This window comes from Ambystoma mexicanum, chromosome 10, assembly GCF_040938575.1.
Source record: "Ambystoma mexicanum isolate Mex_15411 chromosome 10, UKY_AmexF1_1, whole genome shotgun sequence".
Lineage (NCBI taxonomy): Eukaryota > Metazoa > Chordata > Amphibia > Caudata > Ambystomatidae > Ambystoma > Ambystoma mexicanum.
In genome coordinates this window covers 110,610,314-110,630,601 of record NC_090932.1, presented here as the reverse complement: position 1 = coordinate 110,630,601, position 20,288 = coordinate 110,610,314, and the positions used below count along the sequence as shown (strand labels likewise).

The 20,288-nt window shown below is 45.3% G+C and overlaps 1 protein-coding gene across 2 annotated transcripts in view; it reads left to right on the top strand.

Moving 5' to 3' along the window:
* The window catches only part of CDCA2 (cell division cycle associated 2), a 1,069,442-nt gene that overhangs the window by 61,323 nt on the left and 987,831 nt on the right, over positions 1-20,288 (top strand). For both annotated transcript variants that reach the window (XM_069617593.1, XM_069617592.1), the window contains exon 2: positions 19,588-19,648. In XM_069617593.1, coding sequence (XP_069473694.1) covers positions 19,588-19,648 — 61 coding nt within the window. The remainder of the gene's footprint in view (positions 1-19,587; positions 19,649-20,288) is intronic.

Sequence of the window (20,288 nt, the reverse complement as noted above, 5' to 3'; positions counted from 1 at the left end):
GGAGTTTATCGGCTACCTTTACTTGCTAAAAATATGCAAACACTCCCTAAAAATAGGCAGTAAAAATACTCCCAATAAAAATGGAAAACCGACACCTAGGAGGACACTGTTCACTGTTTTCATCCGCACAGCTCCATGGATATGTTTGGACCAGTATGACACTTAATGCCACAGGAATAAAGTCTTCTAGACTTCCTGCCTGATCTGAAGAGGTACACATGTATTTTTTAATGTGCATAAATAACTTGACTCACAGCAATATTTATTAAGAAACATTTCTATTTTACAGTTAAAACCTATTTATTCTCGCGTATAAAATACTCCCATTCCGATTGGATCTTGCTTTTTTACTCCCTAAACAAATGTTTTACTCAGCTTTAAAAAGTAGGTAGTAAAATACTCTAAAATCATAATCCTATTTGGAGCACTGGATTAGACTAGATCCATGGAAGTTTCTTTGGGAACCTTTTTATCTGGATCATTGCTCAAGGATTATTGGTTTGTAGCTATTCTTACGTAACACTGGTTTGTAATTATTTACTATACTTTAATTCGTCATTGCAATTATCTTTTTGGAAATGCATATTGAATGATTGGTGTAAGGAAATGCAAATTGTGTGATGAACGTAAAAGATTATCTTGTTATGTAATGACATGTGTCAAGGTCTATTCAGTTAGGCTATGCATCGCACATTTTAAAAAAAAAATACATATTTTCAGTGCACTTTCATGAGTTATTGAAGGCTCTCCCTTTATTTTAAAACCTGTTGGTTGACCTACATTTTCCACCTGCCACTGACCTGCACAGTTAGCGTAATCATTAACGTTTTTTCTAGTTAGCCTGACTGTTGTTAATTTGATCACGCACCTGTGATGTGAGTTTGCTGAAACTTGGCATGTGGTCATTTAAACCGTGTATGTTGACCAACATGAAACTGGTTCTCTGGTTTGAATATTTGGCAGCTGTGTGTGTATTTGTATCTTCTACAGTAAGTGAAACCCATGAACTATAGACTTTAACATAATTCTATGGCTGACTTTCTCACATTTCGATGAATCCGATTAACTTTTCCAAAGGTTTATTTTGCTCATGGATAAACAACTGGTGATCTTAGCGTCAAAGTTTGATTGATTTGCCCATAGTGAAATGGAATAATTGTTGCTTATGGCATAATTGTTGCATAGGCTCACAGGCCAAACCGCTGCTGGACACATTTGTATCTTTGTTGGGAGTGGTTGAAGAGGTGCAACCATTTTCTGAACTTGGTATGGTAGAAATCTTATGTATCTTCTAATTTTGGAGCGAGGACTTTAGGCATCCCATGGTGAATTAGTCTTTACACAAAGTAAAGCGTTGTGGGAATACTAGTATTCGGCAAATAACGTGCTCAAAATTAGATTTTGAGTTGGAAAAGGTGATGTTGGACTCGAAAGATGTGGGCAGTAAAAGGTTGGCCTTTGTGACAGTTGAACTCGATAAGGTGTGTCCCTGACCGCTCATAAATCATAGTTGGTGATCCAAAAATGTTTAAGGAAGTTTAGAAAAAAAAAGTACATTCATTCATGCTATCGATTTCGTTCTAATTTACTTCCATATAATGGCTTACAGTATTTTGTCATGCCAGAAAAAGGGTTAAGTTCAACAACTGCGCTGTGGCGTGCCTGGAGATGTTTTGGATTGAATGGATGAGACAATTTGCTGTCCTGACTAAACTTCTCGAGTATGAGGCAAATGCTTATAACAATCATTAAAGTGATGTAAGAAGGGGTGAGGGGCTTACTCTGTCTTCCCTCCTTGTCGCATGGCAGACCGGCCCAATTGGGGTAGTGGAGAAACTCTGCAGTGTGTGGCCTAAGAACACACCAATAACATTGCATGCAGCCCTACAGATCCAAGTGGTATCGGCTACTTTTATTCCCTAAAAGTAGGCACATAATCTGTAAAAATCCACCCAACAAAAATAGAAAAGACGCACATAGCTCCATGGATGTTTGGACTGGTAGTATACTAGGGGGAGGGGGTTGGGGGGGGCTGCACAGAAAGAAACTCTACTATTACTTATATAAAACGGTCTGGGTGCCCTTTACCGAGAACGAACACTGCCAAATAACCTGTTCTATGGGTAGGTTCCCACTCAGGAGGGTGTACAACCACATTTTAGCTCACTATGCCTTTCACATATGCGTTTGCATATCAGTCTGGTCTTGCCCACAAGGGCAGTCCAGCACCAAAATGCTAGGCGATTCTCTGAACAAGAGCACCAACGGACTCCTGTGGCAGGTCAGAAGAAGGACCAAAGACCTGGTCTTCCACTTACAAGTATTTGTTGGGTAGAATTTCCTTCTTGAGTGTAATTCTTCGCACTTTTGAGTCCCCCTAGCGTTTGTGCTGGACTATTGGATTTATCCTTGGTGAGTGTGAACTTTTTTTTACTCAATCATTCTTTTACTCTGCACTTGGGGAACCCTTATCTCCTGTGGATACTTTTTATTAGAGTTCTGCTTTCCTCCATTTATTCTGGCATCTAACTTTTACTATTGCAGCACACAGCACTTTCTCTGTAATGTTGCTGGAAGCTCCATGAGCTTTCTTCTTATTTTACCTGTGTTAACTACAGTTACCAGGGCAGGGGGACGGGCAACCCTTTGTCCCTCCTGTATTTTATTTTGTGAGATCAGCACACCCCACCTTATGTGGAGTGCTGAGGGGAAATATTGTCTTGCTTTTCTCACTATTCAAGTAACTTTAGTTACTGTTACAAGTTTATCAGACAGGCTGTTGGCAGTCTATCTTTTTGCACAACATTTTGTGGACATCTACCGCAGGCTGTCTTCGCAGCTGCAGTAGGGACACAGGGAGGGGGGTCACCATTTGCCTGAAACGGTGGCTGTACTTTTTTCATGATGACTTGTTCCTTGATCCTTCTACCTTCCTGGGTGGGGTAGGTCTTAATGGGTTTTATCTTTGTCGGGCTTCCCTTGGAAAGCCCACCAAGGCTCTAAGTGCTGGACAGGAAGTGGGGGAGGTAATGCTCTGCTGGTCTCTATCCTGCCCTGCAATGTGCTGGCTGGAACCAGTTTGAGATGGGCTGCCTGTCCCTCTGGGCAGCCCTCCCCCCAACCCCCTATTTAGCTTGAGCAGCTCGAATGGTGATTGTGGGCTCAGACAGTTTTCTTGCATAAAAGGCGAGGGTCCTGGAGCTGAACCTTAGTCGAACCACTGGATTCAGTTGACCACTGGACTGAAGATCCAAAGAGGAATTGGTTGAAGGGTATCCTAGCAACTTCCAAGCGACTGGCAGAGACGTTGAGTGACCGATTAAGACTTGACCCTAAATTCCAGCGACGGGAGATCTCTCGAAGACAACTTCCTCCTCAGAACTTGTATGCCTAACTAGCCTCAAAACCACCTGCAGTTTGTGCCATCCTACAAATAGCTACGACCTTCCCGGGCTGAAAACTCTCAATGCCCAGGGACCTGTGCCATTTTGCAGTGCAACCTCGTGGGCATCTTTCTGGGCCTGCAGTGAAACATCTACACTCCTTCAAGTCCCCTGAACTTATTTGTTGACAGAGAACTAAGGAAAAGTCTCCCGGATGACAACAGTTGCTGTACCGAAGCCTGTGAAGGGCGCCAACGCACCAGTGCCACAAAGATCCCGTGCTGGGTGTGTCACTGCTTGAGTGGATCCGTCTGCTGCTGCCAGAGTTCCTTCAGCCATCTAGGCCAAGAAATCTTAAACAGTGACAACTGTTGCCTCACCTTGGGTACCAACCTGCTGCACAAAGTTCTTCACTGATGAGGTACTGTTCCAAGCCCAGGTACTTACCTTGGTCTTGCTGTTGCTCTGGTGATCTTGGAGGGCCGCAGTTACGGTGTTATTTGCACCTTCCATGGCTTCCTGTGTCCCATGGGGGTGAACAGCCCATTGGGCTCTAAATTGCCAAAAGTACTTCCTTTATAGATGTTTGTTCGTTTTGCTGCTTGCCTACCTCTTTCTTCCTTGGCCCTTGGTCACTGGGCCTAAAAGTGCCCCCTTTGATGGCCCCAGTCTCCTCCCATGTGGCCAGGGAAAGGTAGCCGCTACCTGATTCTGACCGTGGATCACATGGGGGGGGAGATGGCTGTCCAGGAGAAGTGGTTATTCCAACAGGAGTGCTTGATGCCATGGTGTCATTATTCAGAACCCTTTAGTGGTAAAGTCTTGAAAACCACTTTTTTTTCAAACATTCCAGACAGAATTATATTTACTCTTCGTGTATTCATAATGCCTGTAAAACACATTCAACATCTGTTTATAATGGTTATTTAAACAAAGATACCAGCAAAGCATTTGAAAATTCTTTTGGACTCAAGTCCCAGCAAGCCTCTAGGACTGAGACAAAGAAGAGAAGGGGTCACTGTGCAATGAAAACATCAAGTTCAATGTGCAATCTAGTTGGCAGGTTCACAATTGGCTGCGCCGGACATTTAAATCTGAAGATCACTGGCAAACAAAAGGGAGAAGAGCAGAAAAAGCGAAGCAGACCCAAAGGAGGAGATAGACCGAGATGAGCTGTGTCTGAAGAGCCAAACGCTTTATAGGCAGCCGTCTGGAGGCGTATCTTAACTGGAGGAGCAGGAGTCATGTATAATTGCAGGTGTCCTGGAGGGACTGGTGGAAGGAAGATGGCCACCGTGAGACTGGAGACGACACAGTCCTGTGGGGGTTGCCTTGGTTTTATTGGCGAGTAGGTCTAAAACCGATTTGGGAACCGAACAAGTCTGCCTGACGGGGGGTGGGGGGGAGCCTGCCCAACAGTAAGCCTTGGCCGCAGCTGGCACATTCGACTGGGGAGTCGAACCAGAGATGTTTGATGTTGGGGGTGGGGGGGGCGGAGTTCTGGGACGTGACCACAGACTTGTGAATACTTGGGAATTATTCTGAATATCGACCCAGTAGAAATGAAGGGCAGAAGTTGTGCACATGTCCTTTTTATGAGATGTCAATTTGGGGAACCTTGGAACACGCGTTGCCATAAGCCACGAGATACTAAGAAAGAAGTTGACAGACAGAACTTTAACAAACCCCCCTATATGGGATGTTCTATCGGGGGAAGTTGCGGCAAGGAGGTATAAACAGTGAAGTGAAGCAGTTCTACTTGAAAGTGAACATTGTAGGAAAACCTGGTGGAAGATTGCACATCAGGTAGTTAACCCTTTTTAGAAAAAGATAACTGGCAGGAGAGTACACCAGGATCTGCAAGAGCCAAAAAAGGAGTGGGTATTCCTGGCAGGGGAGTAAACTGGGATATCCTATTCAGTTGAGCAGTGCCTGGCAGGCGAGAACACCAGGAAATCATTTTGGAGCAGGTGTGTAAAAGAAAAACTGACCTTTCAAGCAGTTATTGAAGGTAACCATGTTTCCATCCTGTACAGTAGAAAATACTCCAAACACTGTTGTGGAAAAGACATTTGCTTTTCCATCCTAAGGAAAGTACTATTCATTAACATATTGTTGTGAAAGAACATTTTCAATAGTTGTGCTAAAACCATTCAGGACAAGGGAACCAACCCCTGGATGCAAGGATTGTTTTGTTGGAATCCTCCATTTTGGTTTTTATACACTTCTGTTGATTTGAAAATGGACATTTACCTTGTAACTGTATGTTAGTGTGAGGGTCTGATATATTTTGGATACAAGGTCTGCATGCATTGGTTTTATTGGCAGGGACACTCTGACCTTTATCCAACACCATTTTTCTTTTAATAAGAAATGGCTGTTGAAAATATTACAACTTTGTGTCCGCCTCTCGTCTGACCTCTCACACCCCCTTGACATATTTAGTATAGGTTTGGACTTGGTTAAGAAAAAACTTGCAAGAGGGAATTTAAGTTTGCTTAGCAGTATTCGTGTTTTTCCTCTGCTTGTTACTTTACATGTTTGATTTAATGTGTAACGTTTCTTCTACTGTGAAATTACTCTGTGGATGGTACTTGCATGACTCATTTTTTAAAAGCCTTAGTGTATTTAAAATAACTATACAACTGCTAGTGTCAGTGTTTCCTTGAACCAATTCTATTCTCCTAACTACTGTGTTCCTCATTACAGCCCTTCTCCCCTCCTAGACTAAGCCTGGCTGCTAAGTCATTGCTACCAACTGTTTGGGTATTTCATGCTAAGCCTGGGGGGGAGGGGGGGTTAAAACCATGTCACCTAAGGTGGGCTTTAAGTTCTGTTACAGACCGTAACGTGTGTAAAACTCCTGAACATTATTTGTAATGGAAAGGTGAATTAAACTATGGGTTTTCCCTACCGGATAACCACTAACTAGGATGCTAGTCAGTTGTCAGGGAGTCCAAAAGGAAGATCTGTCAAAACGAATCCAACCTGTCCGTTCCACGATCAAAACAACAAAGGCACAGGAGAATAACTCCCTTCTACTGTGGCCTGCTTCTTAGCAAGTTCACTTTAGAAAAGGATTTGTTGGTAGCTCTTTGTAACTAGTTATATCAAGTCGTGTAGTTCAGATATTGGGCTCTTTAAATTTCTCAGGGTTTTGTTTACATGTTGGGTCCCCCTTTCTGTTCTATTTTTCTCTTGTGATCATATTTGTTTCCATCCCCCCTCTTTTCCATTGGCCAATTCTCTTGTTAGTTAAACTTGCAGCTTTATCTTTAGTCAATGTCCAATCCTATTTTTCTTTACTATGACAAATGGAACAGTTCCAATTATTGCAATCACTGTTCTTCAGTATTTCCAACCCTTGCTCCTTACTGGGACGAATATTTATGGTCCATTTGTTATTTTTGTTCCTCCACCCTGGTCTCCTGCTCTTCACGTTCTGTCCCAGGTATTCAGTCACCAAGCTTGCGGTTCGCACAGGGCCTTCTTCCGTGATTGTCAGGTTGGCTTCTTGGCTCTGCGTTTTCTTGGTTTTTTGCGCTCCGCATTGTCTTCAGGTAAGTGAGCTCTGTTGTTTAGGGACTTCCAAGTCCACCGGGCTTCGGTCACGCCACCTCTTCTCACTGGACACTGTTAGTCCTTCAGCTTCGAATGGATTGTGTCCTCCCATGTATTCCTCATCTATCTCCTATAATCCAGCTTCAAATTCTTCTGAATCTTCTTTCGGCAGAGGGTGCTGTGCGTTGATGCGGTCCACTCGATGTCCATTGAGGGCCTCCGTCTCGAGGATGACTTCATCGAAGGTATATATTGAACGCACAGCGCCCGTGGCTTCAGCTCCTTTTTTCCAAGTAAGCTATCCCTTTTTGAACTACGGCATGCTTCATATTACTTTGTAATGTCTTTGTCTTCGGCTCCGACAACCCTGAAGACCGGGTTTAAGAAATGCCAAGACGGTGGTGCTAAAATGTTGCTGACTGACCCACATCGGGTGCGTTTGTGGTGCCTTGGTGTGGAGCACAAGACCTCGACCTGTCAGTCGTGTCCCTGTCAGCCGTTTCTATCGATGACGGGGAAAAGCTCCAGAGCATAAAGGGACAGAGGCGCTAGGTAGACTACCCAAAAAATCCCCTTCGACTACTGCGTCGAAAAAACATTCCTCCGATTGGGGGGTAGGGGGGAACAAAGGTCTAGGTCACGAAAACCGAAGAAAAGGCATCCTAAATGGCCTACTTGGTCTTTCTCGTCTGACTCCTCTCCAGAGAGGAGTATATCTTTCCCTACTAAGGCCTCAACTCCGGCTGAATGGGAATCATTATAATTTTCGAGAAACGAGCTCCCTTGAAGCAAGTAGGCTATGCTCCTACCGCGCCTTCTGAAGCCAGTAAGGAAAGGGTTAGAGCCAAATCTCGAACGCCCTCGAGCCCGGGACAAAGGTCAGATTTTCCGAGCCATCGCTGTCTTGAGTCGATAAAAAAATCATCGAAGACTCCGTTGTGTCATCCAAGTCCGTCACGGATAAAGTCCACGGAAAAGTAGACTTCGAAACCATCTGCGTCGAAGACACTGATTCTCATTGACGCCAAAACCAAGTTTGACGACTCCTCCACCGGACATCCAAAAATCCTATAAACCATTTCTAAAAATATATATATATATATTTTTATCTCAATACTCCATTTCGGTCAGAATATGGCATACTTAATGTTCCTGATAGTTTTTATATCTGAGGAGTCAAGAATTCAGGACTTCGGTAATAATTTACAATCAGCCAGTGGGGTGGACACCTCACCAGAATTGGAATTTGGTAAACCAGACCCAGCTGATCACGCAGATGCCTCTTGCAGGCAATTAATGACAAAGGTCAATCATGTGGGATGGAGCAGGCCTGCTCTCCCATTCGAACAGGATGACCTCACGGATATCCTGGACAAAGGGATCCAGGGATCCAGTACTATTTCATGCTGCTCTACTGTGAAGCACCAGAAATAGAGGTTGGCAATCAAAGATTTGACAAAGAAATATAGACCGTCAAGTAGTGACCCCCAACTACTTATCTAAACACCCTACAGCAGAATGTCTGGTGGTGCAAGCAGCAACCCAAACAAGCTGCCTATCTGACCATTCCACCATATCTGGATAAGTGCATAGATGCCTGGTCAAAGTCTCTTCTGCCGGGAGCATGGCTCTCAAGTCTGCCAACTCTACATGTACCCTTGCAATTGACCTTCACCCTATGGGACTGTGCATCCATGGCGGCTGAACATATTCCCGAAAGGGAAGAGTCTGCTTCCTGGCCATTGTAAAAGATTGGAAAGAGGCTGTGTGTGAGTCTCTAGAGTCGGGTTTGGCTTCTGCTGACAGTATCAGCAGAGCCATGGCAGTAGGCACTGCGATATGCAGGTTTGCGTGGTTAAGGAAGTATGCATTTGCACCGACGTACAGTCTAGACTCCTTAATATGCCTTTTGACAAGTCCTCTTTTTGGCTGCAAGGCTGACGAAAGCCTTGAGAAGCTTCAGACCTCGAAGGCAGCAGCTAAGTCTCTAGGTACCGCCATTCACCCAGGATGGGTAGATCCTTTCGCTTCTTCTCAGTTGGAAGAGCGGGAGGAATGGCTGGTCAAAGGTTCCCTTGTGGTGGACGAGGAAGAGGTGCAAAGCCTGCCCAAGCAGCGGCATCTTTACCATCAGCAGCTGCTTTAGCTGCCTCAAACCTCTGAGGTCTTGACTCACGAGAACCTGCTGGGAGGCAGACTGTCTCAGCATCTGAAAGAATGGCAAGGCATTCCTTCGGATGCTTGGGCATTAGAAACCATAGTACTGCCTCATCTTCATTCAGAGACCTCAATCATCCACCGGGAAACCATTTGTTAAAGGTTCCAGATCTATTCCTTTTGCTGGACATTTTGAGCCTGTCAGAGAGGTGCTATAGAGCCAGTACCTGTAACGGAGAGGAACAAAGGATGGTATTCTCCATATTTGCTAATCCCCAAGAAGGACGTAGGACTGAGACCCATCTTGGACTTGAGAGATATTTGAAAAAGTTCCTCCGGAAGGACAAGTTTAAGATGGTCCCACTTTCTCAGATCCTTGAGGCCCTCCAGCTCAAGGATTGGATGGGTTTTGTTTTCTTTTTTTTTTTTTGTTTGATTTTTCAACATAATCCGAACTTTAGGCACATCTCATCTTCAAGATTTCACATTGTACATATGACTTGTTCCCTTTCCTGCCTCCCTTCCCTCCCTCCCCAACTCAAACCAGAACTGTAAACACGGTTAAGATTTCCTAAAAGTTCCCTGGTTTGGTAGTCCCACTTTGCATAGTCGATTCATGTTAATATCAGGGATATGATTGCAAGGGCTCTGTGTGGAAAAGAGGTATGGGAGCAACCCCCTGAGGAGCCTCAGGAGATGAACACTTTTTTGTGATTGCGTTGACCTGCGGTTTCAGGGATAGTCTGTTGTCCATGAGTATTCCTAAGTTATTTACCACATCAGCTTTTCTGGTTGTGTTCCCATGCATGTTGGCCAACCCCAGGTAGCATTGCTTTCTGGGGGTGAGGCCATCATTTCAGTTTTGGGTGGGTTCAGTTTGAGGTTGTCATCCAGTTGTAGACATCTGTGAGACATTTGTTGAGGCTGTTTGTGAAGATAACCACGAGCCAAGAACCAATCAGTAGTCATCTGCGTAGTTGTAGACGGTCAATCTTTTTATCGGTGTGGAGTGGCTAACTGTCGAATGCTGCAGAGATGGCTAGTAGTATGAGGGCTGATTGGGTGCCATTGTCTGCATTTTATTTTAAGGTTGTCCGATATGGATAGGAGTGACGATTTCTGTTGCTCATTGGTCTGAAGCCAACTTGCAAGTGGTCAAGTATTCAGTTTGTTTCGACGTATTTAGGATTTTGTATACATGGTTCTCCAGGATCTTTGGCGGGTAGGGCAAGTTAAATATAGGTCTGTAGTTGCTTGGATCTTCTGCCCTTTACTTTCAATTTTTATTGGTGGTTTCATGTATGTTTGAAGGCGTTTGTTACTGTTACTGTGATTAGTGACAGGTTCATTAGGTACCGGAAGTGTGACGCTGGGGTTTTGTGGTTGAGTATTTCTTTGTAGAGGTCTGTGGGGTTAGAGGTCACTTGGTGATCCGGCGAGATTGGTGTCCTTTATGTGTGGAGAATATTTGTTTGGTTATTGGTTCAAAGCAGGTAAGTCTTGCTGTAGTCAGTTTCGCCTGTTATCTGTGCTTCTGTTAGAAACAATCTAACAGACCATAACACAAACCGTGCTACTTTTGATCTCAAGAGGTTGGTGATGTCGCCTTGTGCTTGTGTTGGGATGATGTCTTTGTTGCAGGATGAAGGTTTTTTATCTTTTGATTCTGAAGCTCTTTTTGTGGGTTAGTCGCTGCTTCAATTTGTGTATTTTCTTTTTGGTTGCTTTGAGTGCTGTTTTATATAATCTGAGTTCTTTGGTATTTTATTTTCTGATTGTAGTGTTCTTTATTTTTTTCTCTCCCCCACCCCTCTTCTTGGTGGCGTGTAGTCATGTCTTTCCCCGTTGGTATGCAGGTTTGATGTAGAATGGTATCAGGTTGTGTTTGCTCCATACCCTTGGTGTTGGTGGGGCGGATGCGCGCAGGCCTTCTCTTTAGAAGATTGTGTCCAGTGTGTTCGGTGTTGTTGGTGGATCTGTTTACTATTTGTTTATTTTTTCTTTTTCAAATCAGATGTTCTCCTAGTATGAATAGGTTGCCATGGTAGTTTGATAGTATGGCGATTGAGTCTTCTAGTTTCATCATGATGTTCGGGTTGTGGGAATGGCGGTCTGTAGATCAGGAGGAACACTATGTTGTGTAGGTCGTTGACTTTGATATTTAATGAAGAGGGATTCAGTCTTCTGTGTCGGTTGAGGGTAGTGGCAAATCATGTTTGTGCACCATTGCGTTTCCCCCTTTTTGGCTTTCTCTTTTTGAAGTTGTACGGTATGGCTTCATGCGCAATGGTTTGTAGTCTGCCAAGTTTCTGTGAGAGCACACGTCTGTGCCTCCCTCGCTTGGGGCATACGTTTCTGTGAGTGTTTTGCCATGGATCTAACGTTGAGCAGGCTACAGTGTAGTTTGTCTATTTTCCCGTGTGCGTTGTTTGTCCTTTTGTATGTCCGAGTCTGTGTAGTGTAGGTAGCGTTTCCGTTGTTGGCGTTTCTCCCCTGGTTCTGCTTGCTGGGAGGAATTGCTCTTGGATGGTCCAACTCTTCGTTGAGTAGTCTGATTTAGGTTGATGGCAGGGTTGCTTGACTTTGAGTCGTTTGGGTGTGATTTGGTAATGTAGGGCGTGTTGAGGGCGTGTTGAAGGTAATGGACTCAAGTTTGTCCCTCATTCTTGTTGGTGTTTTATCAAAGTGCTGTCCTAGTTGTAATGGTTTATTTTTTTGTAGTGCTGAGATCGGCATTTCGGTTGGGTCAACTTTTATTTAGGTTCTTGCATGTGGGTATGTTGCAGATTGTCTTATCTCCTGCAACTGAGTATTGTGTGGAAAGGTAGCAAGAGATCTATTCTTTGTTGGCTCTTTTCTTGGTCTGTATCCTTTGTTTTGCGGAGTCTTCACAGGGTTTTTAGGTGTTGTGAATTCTTTTTATTTTTTATAAAGTATTTTTATTGTGGTTTACATCAGAGTACAAGGTATACACTCATACGACGGACTGAAGTACCGTCCTAATAACTTCCCCTCCCTAACCACACCTCCCTTCCACCGGCCTGCGACGATAAGTTCTGCTCTGAAGTTGACCTCAGAGTGTTTAGTTTAGGTAAATAAGTCCAATATGTGAAGTTTATGTGGGCACCATTGTAGCATATACTCGCTCTGTAAATGTTCCAGTACTGTTCCCCAGTTTGTGTGGAATCTTTGGGTTTCTTTCCATAGTGATATGCGACCAGATTCTTCTGAGCCAATCCAAATTGGTCGGAGGGGTTTGTTTCCATTTTTGTGCTATTTCTAGCTGGGCCTCCGTTAGGAGTCCCATGAAGTTCTTTTTTTGGGAAATCGTCAGGGTCCTGTCTTTTGGGTTCCACATCCCACACATCCAGACCTCCTCCTGCAGATTTTCGGTGCCGTTGAACATGGCTTGCATGTGTGCTTTTATGTCTGTCCAGAATTGTTTGTTTGGGACAGTCCCACCAGATATGTCTCCAGTGCCCTGTTGAGTTGCAGCCCCTCCAGCATTTATTGAGGGTGGTATGATACATTTTATGCAGTCTTTCTGGAGTGTAATGCCATTGAATCATGACTTTTATCCAAGCTTCCTTTACTTGGATGGCTTTTGACCATTTTGGGATGATGCACCATAGATAGTCCCATTGCTGTTTTGTTATCTCTTTTCCCAATGTTGTGCTCCATCGTGTCATGTATTGCCACTTGACATCTTCTGTTGGTGCATTGAGAAATTTATATGTGGCCGCTACTAATTTTTTGGATCGGTGTGCGTCAATATGTATTTCTCGAATGGGGTCCGGTCTCTGCTCACTGCTAGTTTGATTCGTGGGGAGGCGAGCCAATGACAGAGTTGGTCGTATTTGAATTTGTCCTTTTGCGATATTCAGGAGTTCTCTGCATTCAGTAAATGATCGAAGTCTTGGTCCGATAAACATGTCTCCGACTTTCGTACGTTCCGCCTCCTCCCACTTTTGGTATGCCCCCTTGTCTAAGCCGGGTGGGAATTCCAGATTGTCTAGAATGGGCATAAAGTGGGCAGGATCGATTGTTAGAATTTCTTTTTTGGTTGATTTGTTCCATATGTCTAGTGGTGTATTCATCACTTCGCTAATGCGGACGTTCTGGTGTCTATATTCTGGTTTTGTCCAAAGAAGTTTACGGAGTCGATTCCTGGCTACTGCTCTGTCTTGTGCCTCCCATATCTTTTGAGAGTTGTCAGGGATCCATTCTTTGAGAACCCATAGCTGGGCCGCTTCATAGCATCTTTTAAAGTATGGGAGCGGCATTCCCCCCCACTCTCTGGGTGCAGTTAGCGTCCGATTCGTTAGTCTGTTTTGTTTTTTTTGCCATATGTATTCTGATGTTACTTTCGTAACGGCCTTGAAAAAGGAGGGGGGAATCCGGATTGGGAGTGCCTGGAAGGTGTACAGAAGTCTTGGTAAAACCGTCATCTTTATTACTGTCATTCTGCCATGAGGTCGATGGTGGATTCCATTTTGCCAGATCCCCTTTGGTTCTTTCTAGTAGGGGCGGGAAGTTCTCCGCGTGGAGGTTTGGGATTTTGTTCGTAAGGGTTATACCCAGGTATTTGATCCCTTTCTTTGCTATCTTTAACTGCAGATCCGCTGCTTGATTGTGAATGTCTTCGTCGTTGCCTGCCACGATTAGGATTTCAGATTTATGTCTATTGATTTTTAATCCAGAAACGAAACCGTATGTCTCTCTTGCTCTCATCAAAGTCAGAAGGGATTCTTCCGGATTCGATGGCGCCAGCAGCATGTCATCCGCGTATGCCATCGCTTTCTGTGTTATTCCTCCCATGTCGATTCCTTGAATTTCGGGTGTTTCTCTGTAAAAGCGGTTCCAGAAAGATTGCGTACAAAAGAGGGGAGAGTGGGCATCCCTGTTTGGTGCCTCTACGTATTTCGAAGGAGTCTAAGTTCTCCGTTCACCGCCACCCGGGCTGACGGAGTATTATAGTTGGCGCGTATCATCTTTCTGTAATCTTCCCACATTCCCATTTTCTCTAGGATGCGGAATAACATCGTCCATTCGACTCGATCAAACGCTTTTTCTGTGTCCAGCGCAAGCAGTAAGGCTGTCAATCTTGTGTGTCCAGTCTTTTCAATCAGGTGTGTAATTCTTTGGATTTTATCGTGGGTCGTTCTGTTGGGGATGAATCCCGACTGATCTTGGTGGATCAGCTTGGGGAGGACCTCCGACAATCTCTTAGCCAGGATTTTAGTGTAGAGTTTAGCGTCTAAATTTATTAATGCAATGGGGCGATACGAGCTGGGGGACTCTGGATCTTTCTCTTGTTTATGAAAGACTAGGATCTTTGCTTTGTTCATGGATGGGGTGATGTCTGCTCGATCTTTGAAGGTATTGAAAAGATCCGTTAGGTGTGGGGACAGTTCATTCAGGTATGTTTTGTAGAATTGTGCTGTAAATCCGTCCGGCCCCGTGCTTTTTTATATATATATATATATATATATATATATAATATATATATATTTTTATTTTTTGGGAAGATCCCGAATCGCCGTCTTCACCTCCTCTTCCGTAATGGGTTCGTCTAGTCTTATTTTCTCCTCTTGTGTCACCGTCTATAGCGTCACATTTGCAAGGTAGGTAATCTGGTCTTCTCTTGGGCTCTCCGTGGCATACAGTTTTTGGTAATATTGCTGTAAAATCTTCCCGACCTCAGTTGTCAGCGTGCATTTTTGGCCCTGGTCGTCTGTGAGGGCTTTTATTGTTTGGGCCTGCCGTTTGCCCCGTAGCTGTCTGGCAAGTAGTTTGTCAGCTTTATTTGATTTTACATAGTACCATTGCTTCAGGTGTAGGAGCTGCCTTTCTGCTCGCTTAGTTCGTAGGGCCTCCAGTTGGCCCTGGATATGTCTGTATGCTCTTTTTACCTTCCCTGAGTTATTGTGTGCCATTTCTGTTCTTAGTTCCGTGCTCTTTGCTGCTAGTTCTGCCTCCCATTTGTTATTCAATTTGTTTCTATGTGCTGTGATCGCTATGAAGTGACCACGTATGACCACTTTGAAGGCTTCCCAAAGAGTTAACTTGGATACTTCCTGTGTGTTTTCTTTGAAGTATTCTTCCGCTCGTTCCCTGATAGTCTCTCTTGCGACCGGATTGTGTAGGATGTCCCCTGGTAGTGTCCAACTACATAGGCGTGTGCGCTTGCAAATGGTGGGGAGGCGGATCCACAGGGGGACATGGTCCGATAGAGAGATGTTGCTCACCTCCATTTTGCTGATCTTCCCCAGGAGACTCGCAGAGGTCCATATGTAGTCAATCCTGGCGCTCGTACCGTGTACATGTGAAAAGTGCGTGAATCCTGGTGTCAGGCCTTGTAGCTTTCTCCATGTGTCTTCCAGTGCCAATTTTGTCATTGCCTTCTGGAGGGCTTTTGAGGGGGTACCCTGTCCCACATGTCTTGGGTTTGAACGGTCTATGGACGGGTCCCATGCAATGTTGAAGTCTCCTTTTAAGATGATTTCTGCTTTCGCAAAAGATTCCAGTTTGTCTATGCACTCTCTTATGAACCCGTCTTGGCCCACATTGGGTGCATATATCGTAGCTATTGTTAGTGGGAGACCTTCTGATCGTATATTAGCAAATGGGTATCTTCCTTGTTTGTCTACTAGTGTTACCTGAATGTGAATGCTATTAATACACCTCTTTACTTCTCCAAGTCGTTAGCTTGTATGATCTGTGTGTATCCTTTGATTTCCCCTTGTCTTGCTTTTTGATGTGCGTTTCCTGAAATGTCAGGACGTCGAATTTCTCACTGTGTAGGTAGTGTTCTACCTTTTTTCTTTTCACTGGGGAGTTTAGTCCACGTATGTTGTATGTAAGAATTTTTAGGCCCATTTCCCTTTTTTTTTTTTGTTGTCTTGGTTTATCTGTCTCGCCGAGGTCTTTTTTTGTTTTCGCATCTTGTCTTCCGGTGTGTTTCCCCTCCCCCCGCTTCCCAACTTTCCCCTTAACAATTCCCACATCTCCCCCACCCCCTCCGAAACAATCCTGAGGAGGGCTCTGGACCCTATGATCGCTCAGGCGTGTCGCCTCGCGCGCCATGCCCTCTTTACTCAGGTAAACTTGGTCGTGGGGGGTCCTAAACCCCACTTAGGAGCTTCGTGGTGGTACTGTTCGTCCTGGCTCTGGCCGATCGTATCTACTGCCGGCTGTCCTGGGTCTTCTGTTGTCTTCTCGAGGTTGCGGTGGTAGTTTCATATGGTTTCTTCATGTTGCGGTGAGGTTGGCGGTTTCTTGTGTGCCTGGTTTTTGGTATCTCGCTCCCCTTTGGATGGGATAGTTTGCCAACCTCTCCGGGTTCTACGCCCTTTCTTGAGGTCTCTTTGACGTCCCCTGTTTTCCAGGTCTTCTTGAACATTCATAATGCGTAGGCCTTCCTCGCACGTGGTGATTCGCCTTTGGGCTCCCTCCCACGTGAACAGGAGGCTGAAAGGGAAGGTCCACTTGTATTGTATTTGTCTCGTGGTAAGTTCTTTCGTGACTGGGGCCATTTCTCTGCGCTTTTGGAGGGTTGATTGGGCCAGGTCTTGGTATAATTGTATGTTGGTTCCGTTCATTCTCATCTGATCCAGCGTTCTGGCTTTTCGTAGGATTTGCTCCTTTTGTGCAAAGGTCATTGCTACCAACACATCTCTAGGGCGGTTTCCGGATTCTCCTTCACGTCTCGGGCCCACTCTGTGGACTCTGCCTATTAGTATCGCTGATTCTTCTTCGTTCATTATGTCTTTAAAAACTTGTTGTACAGCAGTTTGTAGGTTTTTCTCTTCTATGGACTCTACCATGTTCTTAATTCTAATATTAGATCTCCGTGATCTGTTTTCCAAATCTTCACATTGTACCTCCAGATTGTGTGAGATCCTGGCCAAGTGCTCTTGGGCTTCTGCATATTGTTGTGTTTTGTCGTCCAGGTTCTGAAGTGTTCTTTCTAATATACCAGTTCTCTCTTCTAGCTTGTTTATATCTAGTTTCAGTTCTTGCACTGTTTGTTTCAGTTCGTCCCGCATGGTCCCAAAGTGTGTGTGTGTGTGTGTGTGTTGAGGCCATAAATTGTTCCTGGAATTCTTTAAACCAGTCTCTCATATCTTTTGTGGCCATATCGGTTCTCTCCTTTTCTATCCTTGGGGAATTTGTTTTATCTTTGTGGGCGGACTCTTTCGGGAGGCTTGATGCGTCTGTCCCCCAGAGTGTGGCCAGGTTTTGATCCTGTTATCCTTTTGCCGTGGTTGCCTGTGAATGTCTGGTTCTCGATTTTGACATGTGTGCTGCTTCCTCAGCGCGTGTGTGTCAGGTCGCCCTTTGCGTGCTGTGCTGCAAGAGCTGTGGGCGTATTGTGCTGGAGCTGGTCGTATCGGTTCCTATAGCTCTTCTGTTTTACCTGTTGGACTGCTTTTGGCTTGCAGGGGGGCCGAATTCTCTAGAATTCCTTTGTGGTGGGGTGTGGAAGGGGGGGAGGGCGTCACCGCCTCTCTCTTCTATGTCTTCGTGATGAAATGGGTGGGCTGCTATAATTTCATTGTGCGGGGCAAGTCCAAAGGAGGACAGGCTGAGTGATCTGTTTAACTAGCCCCCCCCCCCTCCGCGTGTCTCCATTTTCCGATGGGTCCCCTCCCCTCCCCACTCCACCTCACGTCCGACTGAACTGCAGCCTGCTGTCGTGTTTCTGGCATCCGATAGGGGTCGGGGGGTGATTCTCGCCGAGTGCTCTCTCCCTCTCGTGGAGCCGGGGTCTGCTGGGGAGTCCTCTCGCTGCCTCTTGTGCCGGCACACATTGCGCGGGCTCGTGCTGTTTTTACCGGCTCAGGGGAGGGGCCGCAACGCTCTCAGGGCCCCCGCCCGTGTCTCCGTCAGTGTCCTCTTCTCTGGAGCTCTGCTGTCTGAGTGGGGGCCGGCTGAGTCCAGATCCGCCCGATCCGCCGTCTCCCGCCCAGTTCGCTCGTTGCTGCACTCCTCTTGCTGGTACCGCGGAAGAGGTAAGCGCACTCCTCTCAATGTGGGGGGGGCCCCCCTCTGCCTCGAATCCGCGGGTCTGCGTGCTTCTCCCTGTCCCGGATCTGCTGCTCCCCTCGATCCGCTCCGTAAACGAGTGCGCCGCTGTTTCGTCCCGTGAGGTAGCGGTTCGGGGCTGGGTTTGTCAATTCTCCTAGATGCTCCCTTCCATCTGTGATCTCTACCATCAGGTTCTTTGGTACTCCGGGGACCGTGGCTGCATTAATTGGCTTTCTTTACTGTGTCGGCCCCGAGCCGGGAGACGGAGCACCGCTCACGCATGTCTTCCCTGCTCGGCGGCCATCTTGGAACCCCGTGTTGTGAATTCTTGACGGGCTCCTTCCTGTGGGGTAAAATGTTCCTTCCTGTTTTCCATTCTTGCTTCTTTGTCTTACTTGTGGTGAGGTATGGCGTGTGTTTTTGTTGAAATTCTTTGAGCCAGCGTGTTCTTGGTTTGGTTGCTTCCTAGACCCTGGAAGTGTTTCTCCACTTTGTGGAAGAGTTGTACGTTTGTTACTTGTTGTTTTAATTGTGGGTTGTGGAACAGGGACATGAGCTCTCGTCGTCCAGTTGTTTCCTGGATTTTCCTTTATGGCTCCATGCGGTCTTGGTGTCCCTTAGCAATTGGGGTGATCCGAGAGTGTAGTACTGTGGTTGTAGGGCGCAGCACAGTTCAGCCCTCTGGCTAGGGGATGTTGCGCTGCCCAGTAAAACTCAGGTTAACTTTGCTTTGGAGGCCTTGGAAGCTGCGTATGGGGGTGTAACATAGTTCAGCACCTGTTAAATGAGGAAGATGCAGAGGTTGGCTCCGGGCGGGGTGTTTTCGAACAAGGTGGCTAACTGTCTGGTGCAGCGCAGTAAATACAGTGGCTCACTATAGGGCGTAGCTGAATATAGCTGGGCTAAAAGCAGAATATGGGCACCTGACCCAATTTTGTTGTCAAAAAGTGACCGGTTTAAATCTGGCAACCTCCAGTGCTGAAATAAAAACACCCTACTTTTTAAGGGGGAAAACACTTTCACGTGTAAGGAAAGAAAAGATGGACGTAGAGTGAAGTTATTAAAGTTAGAAAATTCTGTCAATTTTTGTAGACAAACTGTAGAGAAGTGTTCAAGAATCCTCACACTAAGCTTGGAATAAAGCACAAACTTCACTGTATCATGGGAGCTGCTCTCTACAGTGTCTGTTGTACTCCAGCTGTAATTTGTTTCTCTGTGGGAAGGACTGTAGAAAGGCAGTCTAGGCATACTGTTCTTTTATGCATGCAAGGTTTAATGCAGAAGGGGTATATATGTTTGTTTGGTATCCTGTGCAGGGCCAGAGATTGCTTTGTTAGAAATTAAAAGAAGATCCTCCCAAATCCCTGTATTTGGCTCTTGTCTGTTGTCTCAAACTTCTTACTTACCTACCTGTGTACTAGGTTAGTTCTGGCACTCATGTTCGCTTTTATTTCAGATGGAAACCTCGCCTCCGGATGCGTGCCCAGGATTGGATGAATCTTGTTCAAACCTTATTGGTGAGTATTTCATTCTTTGTCTGCACTATAGAAATGAATGGAGCATTACATTTTTGTTTTGTTGGTCTGAACTGCAGCTATCTGGTTAAAATGTACAATAAAAGTGCCTGGCTCGCTGGCCCTTTGAAATTTTAAGTAGCGTTGAGGTGGGTCAAGTTGCAGTAAATGCTAAACCTGCTGTGTCTAAGGGGGGGAGCGAATACGAGTGCTGGGAAATGTAAATCAACCGAAATATGTTTGGGAGCAATGTGTTTAACTTTGTGGTGCACAGTTTTTTCATTTGACCACTGACATTGGTGGTATTAAATACAATACTGAGTGGTAATCCGTGTATAAAAGGGAGTCCATTGGTTCTATCTACTACATGACCCATTTTATGAAGCCTTATTAAATATTGTAGTGGTCCTCCCTGTAAACATGTTGGTGACTCCTTGTGTGATATGCTGAGTGTTGGGTACAATTTCCATCTTCTGTGTAATTCTGCCCATTTCGTGAGTCCCTCAGCACTTTATGCTCGACTATTGGATTTATCGGTCTCTTCTGAGTGGGAATATTTGTTCTTCTTTTTCTGACTGGGAACCCTTTTTGATTTATCCTTGATGGATTCTACCTTTCATCATTTTGGGGCATCTGTATGTCA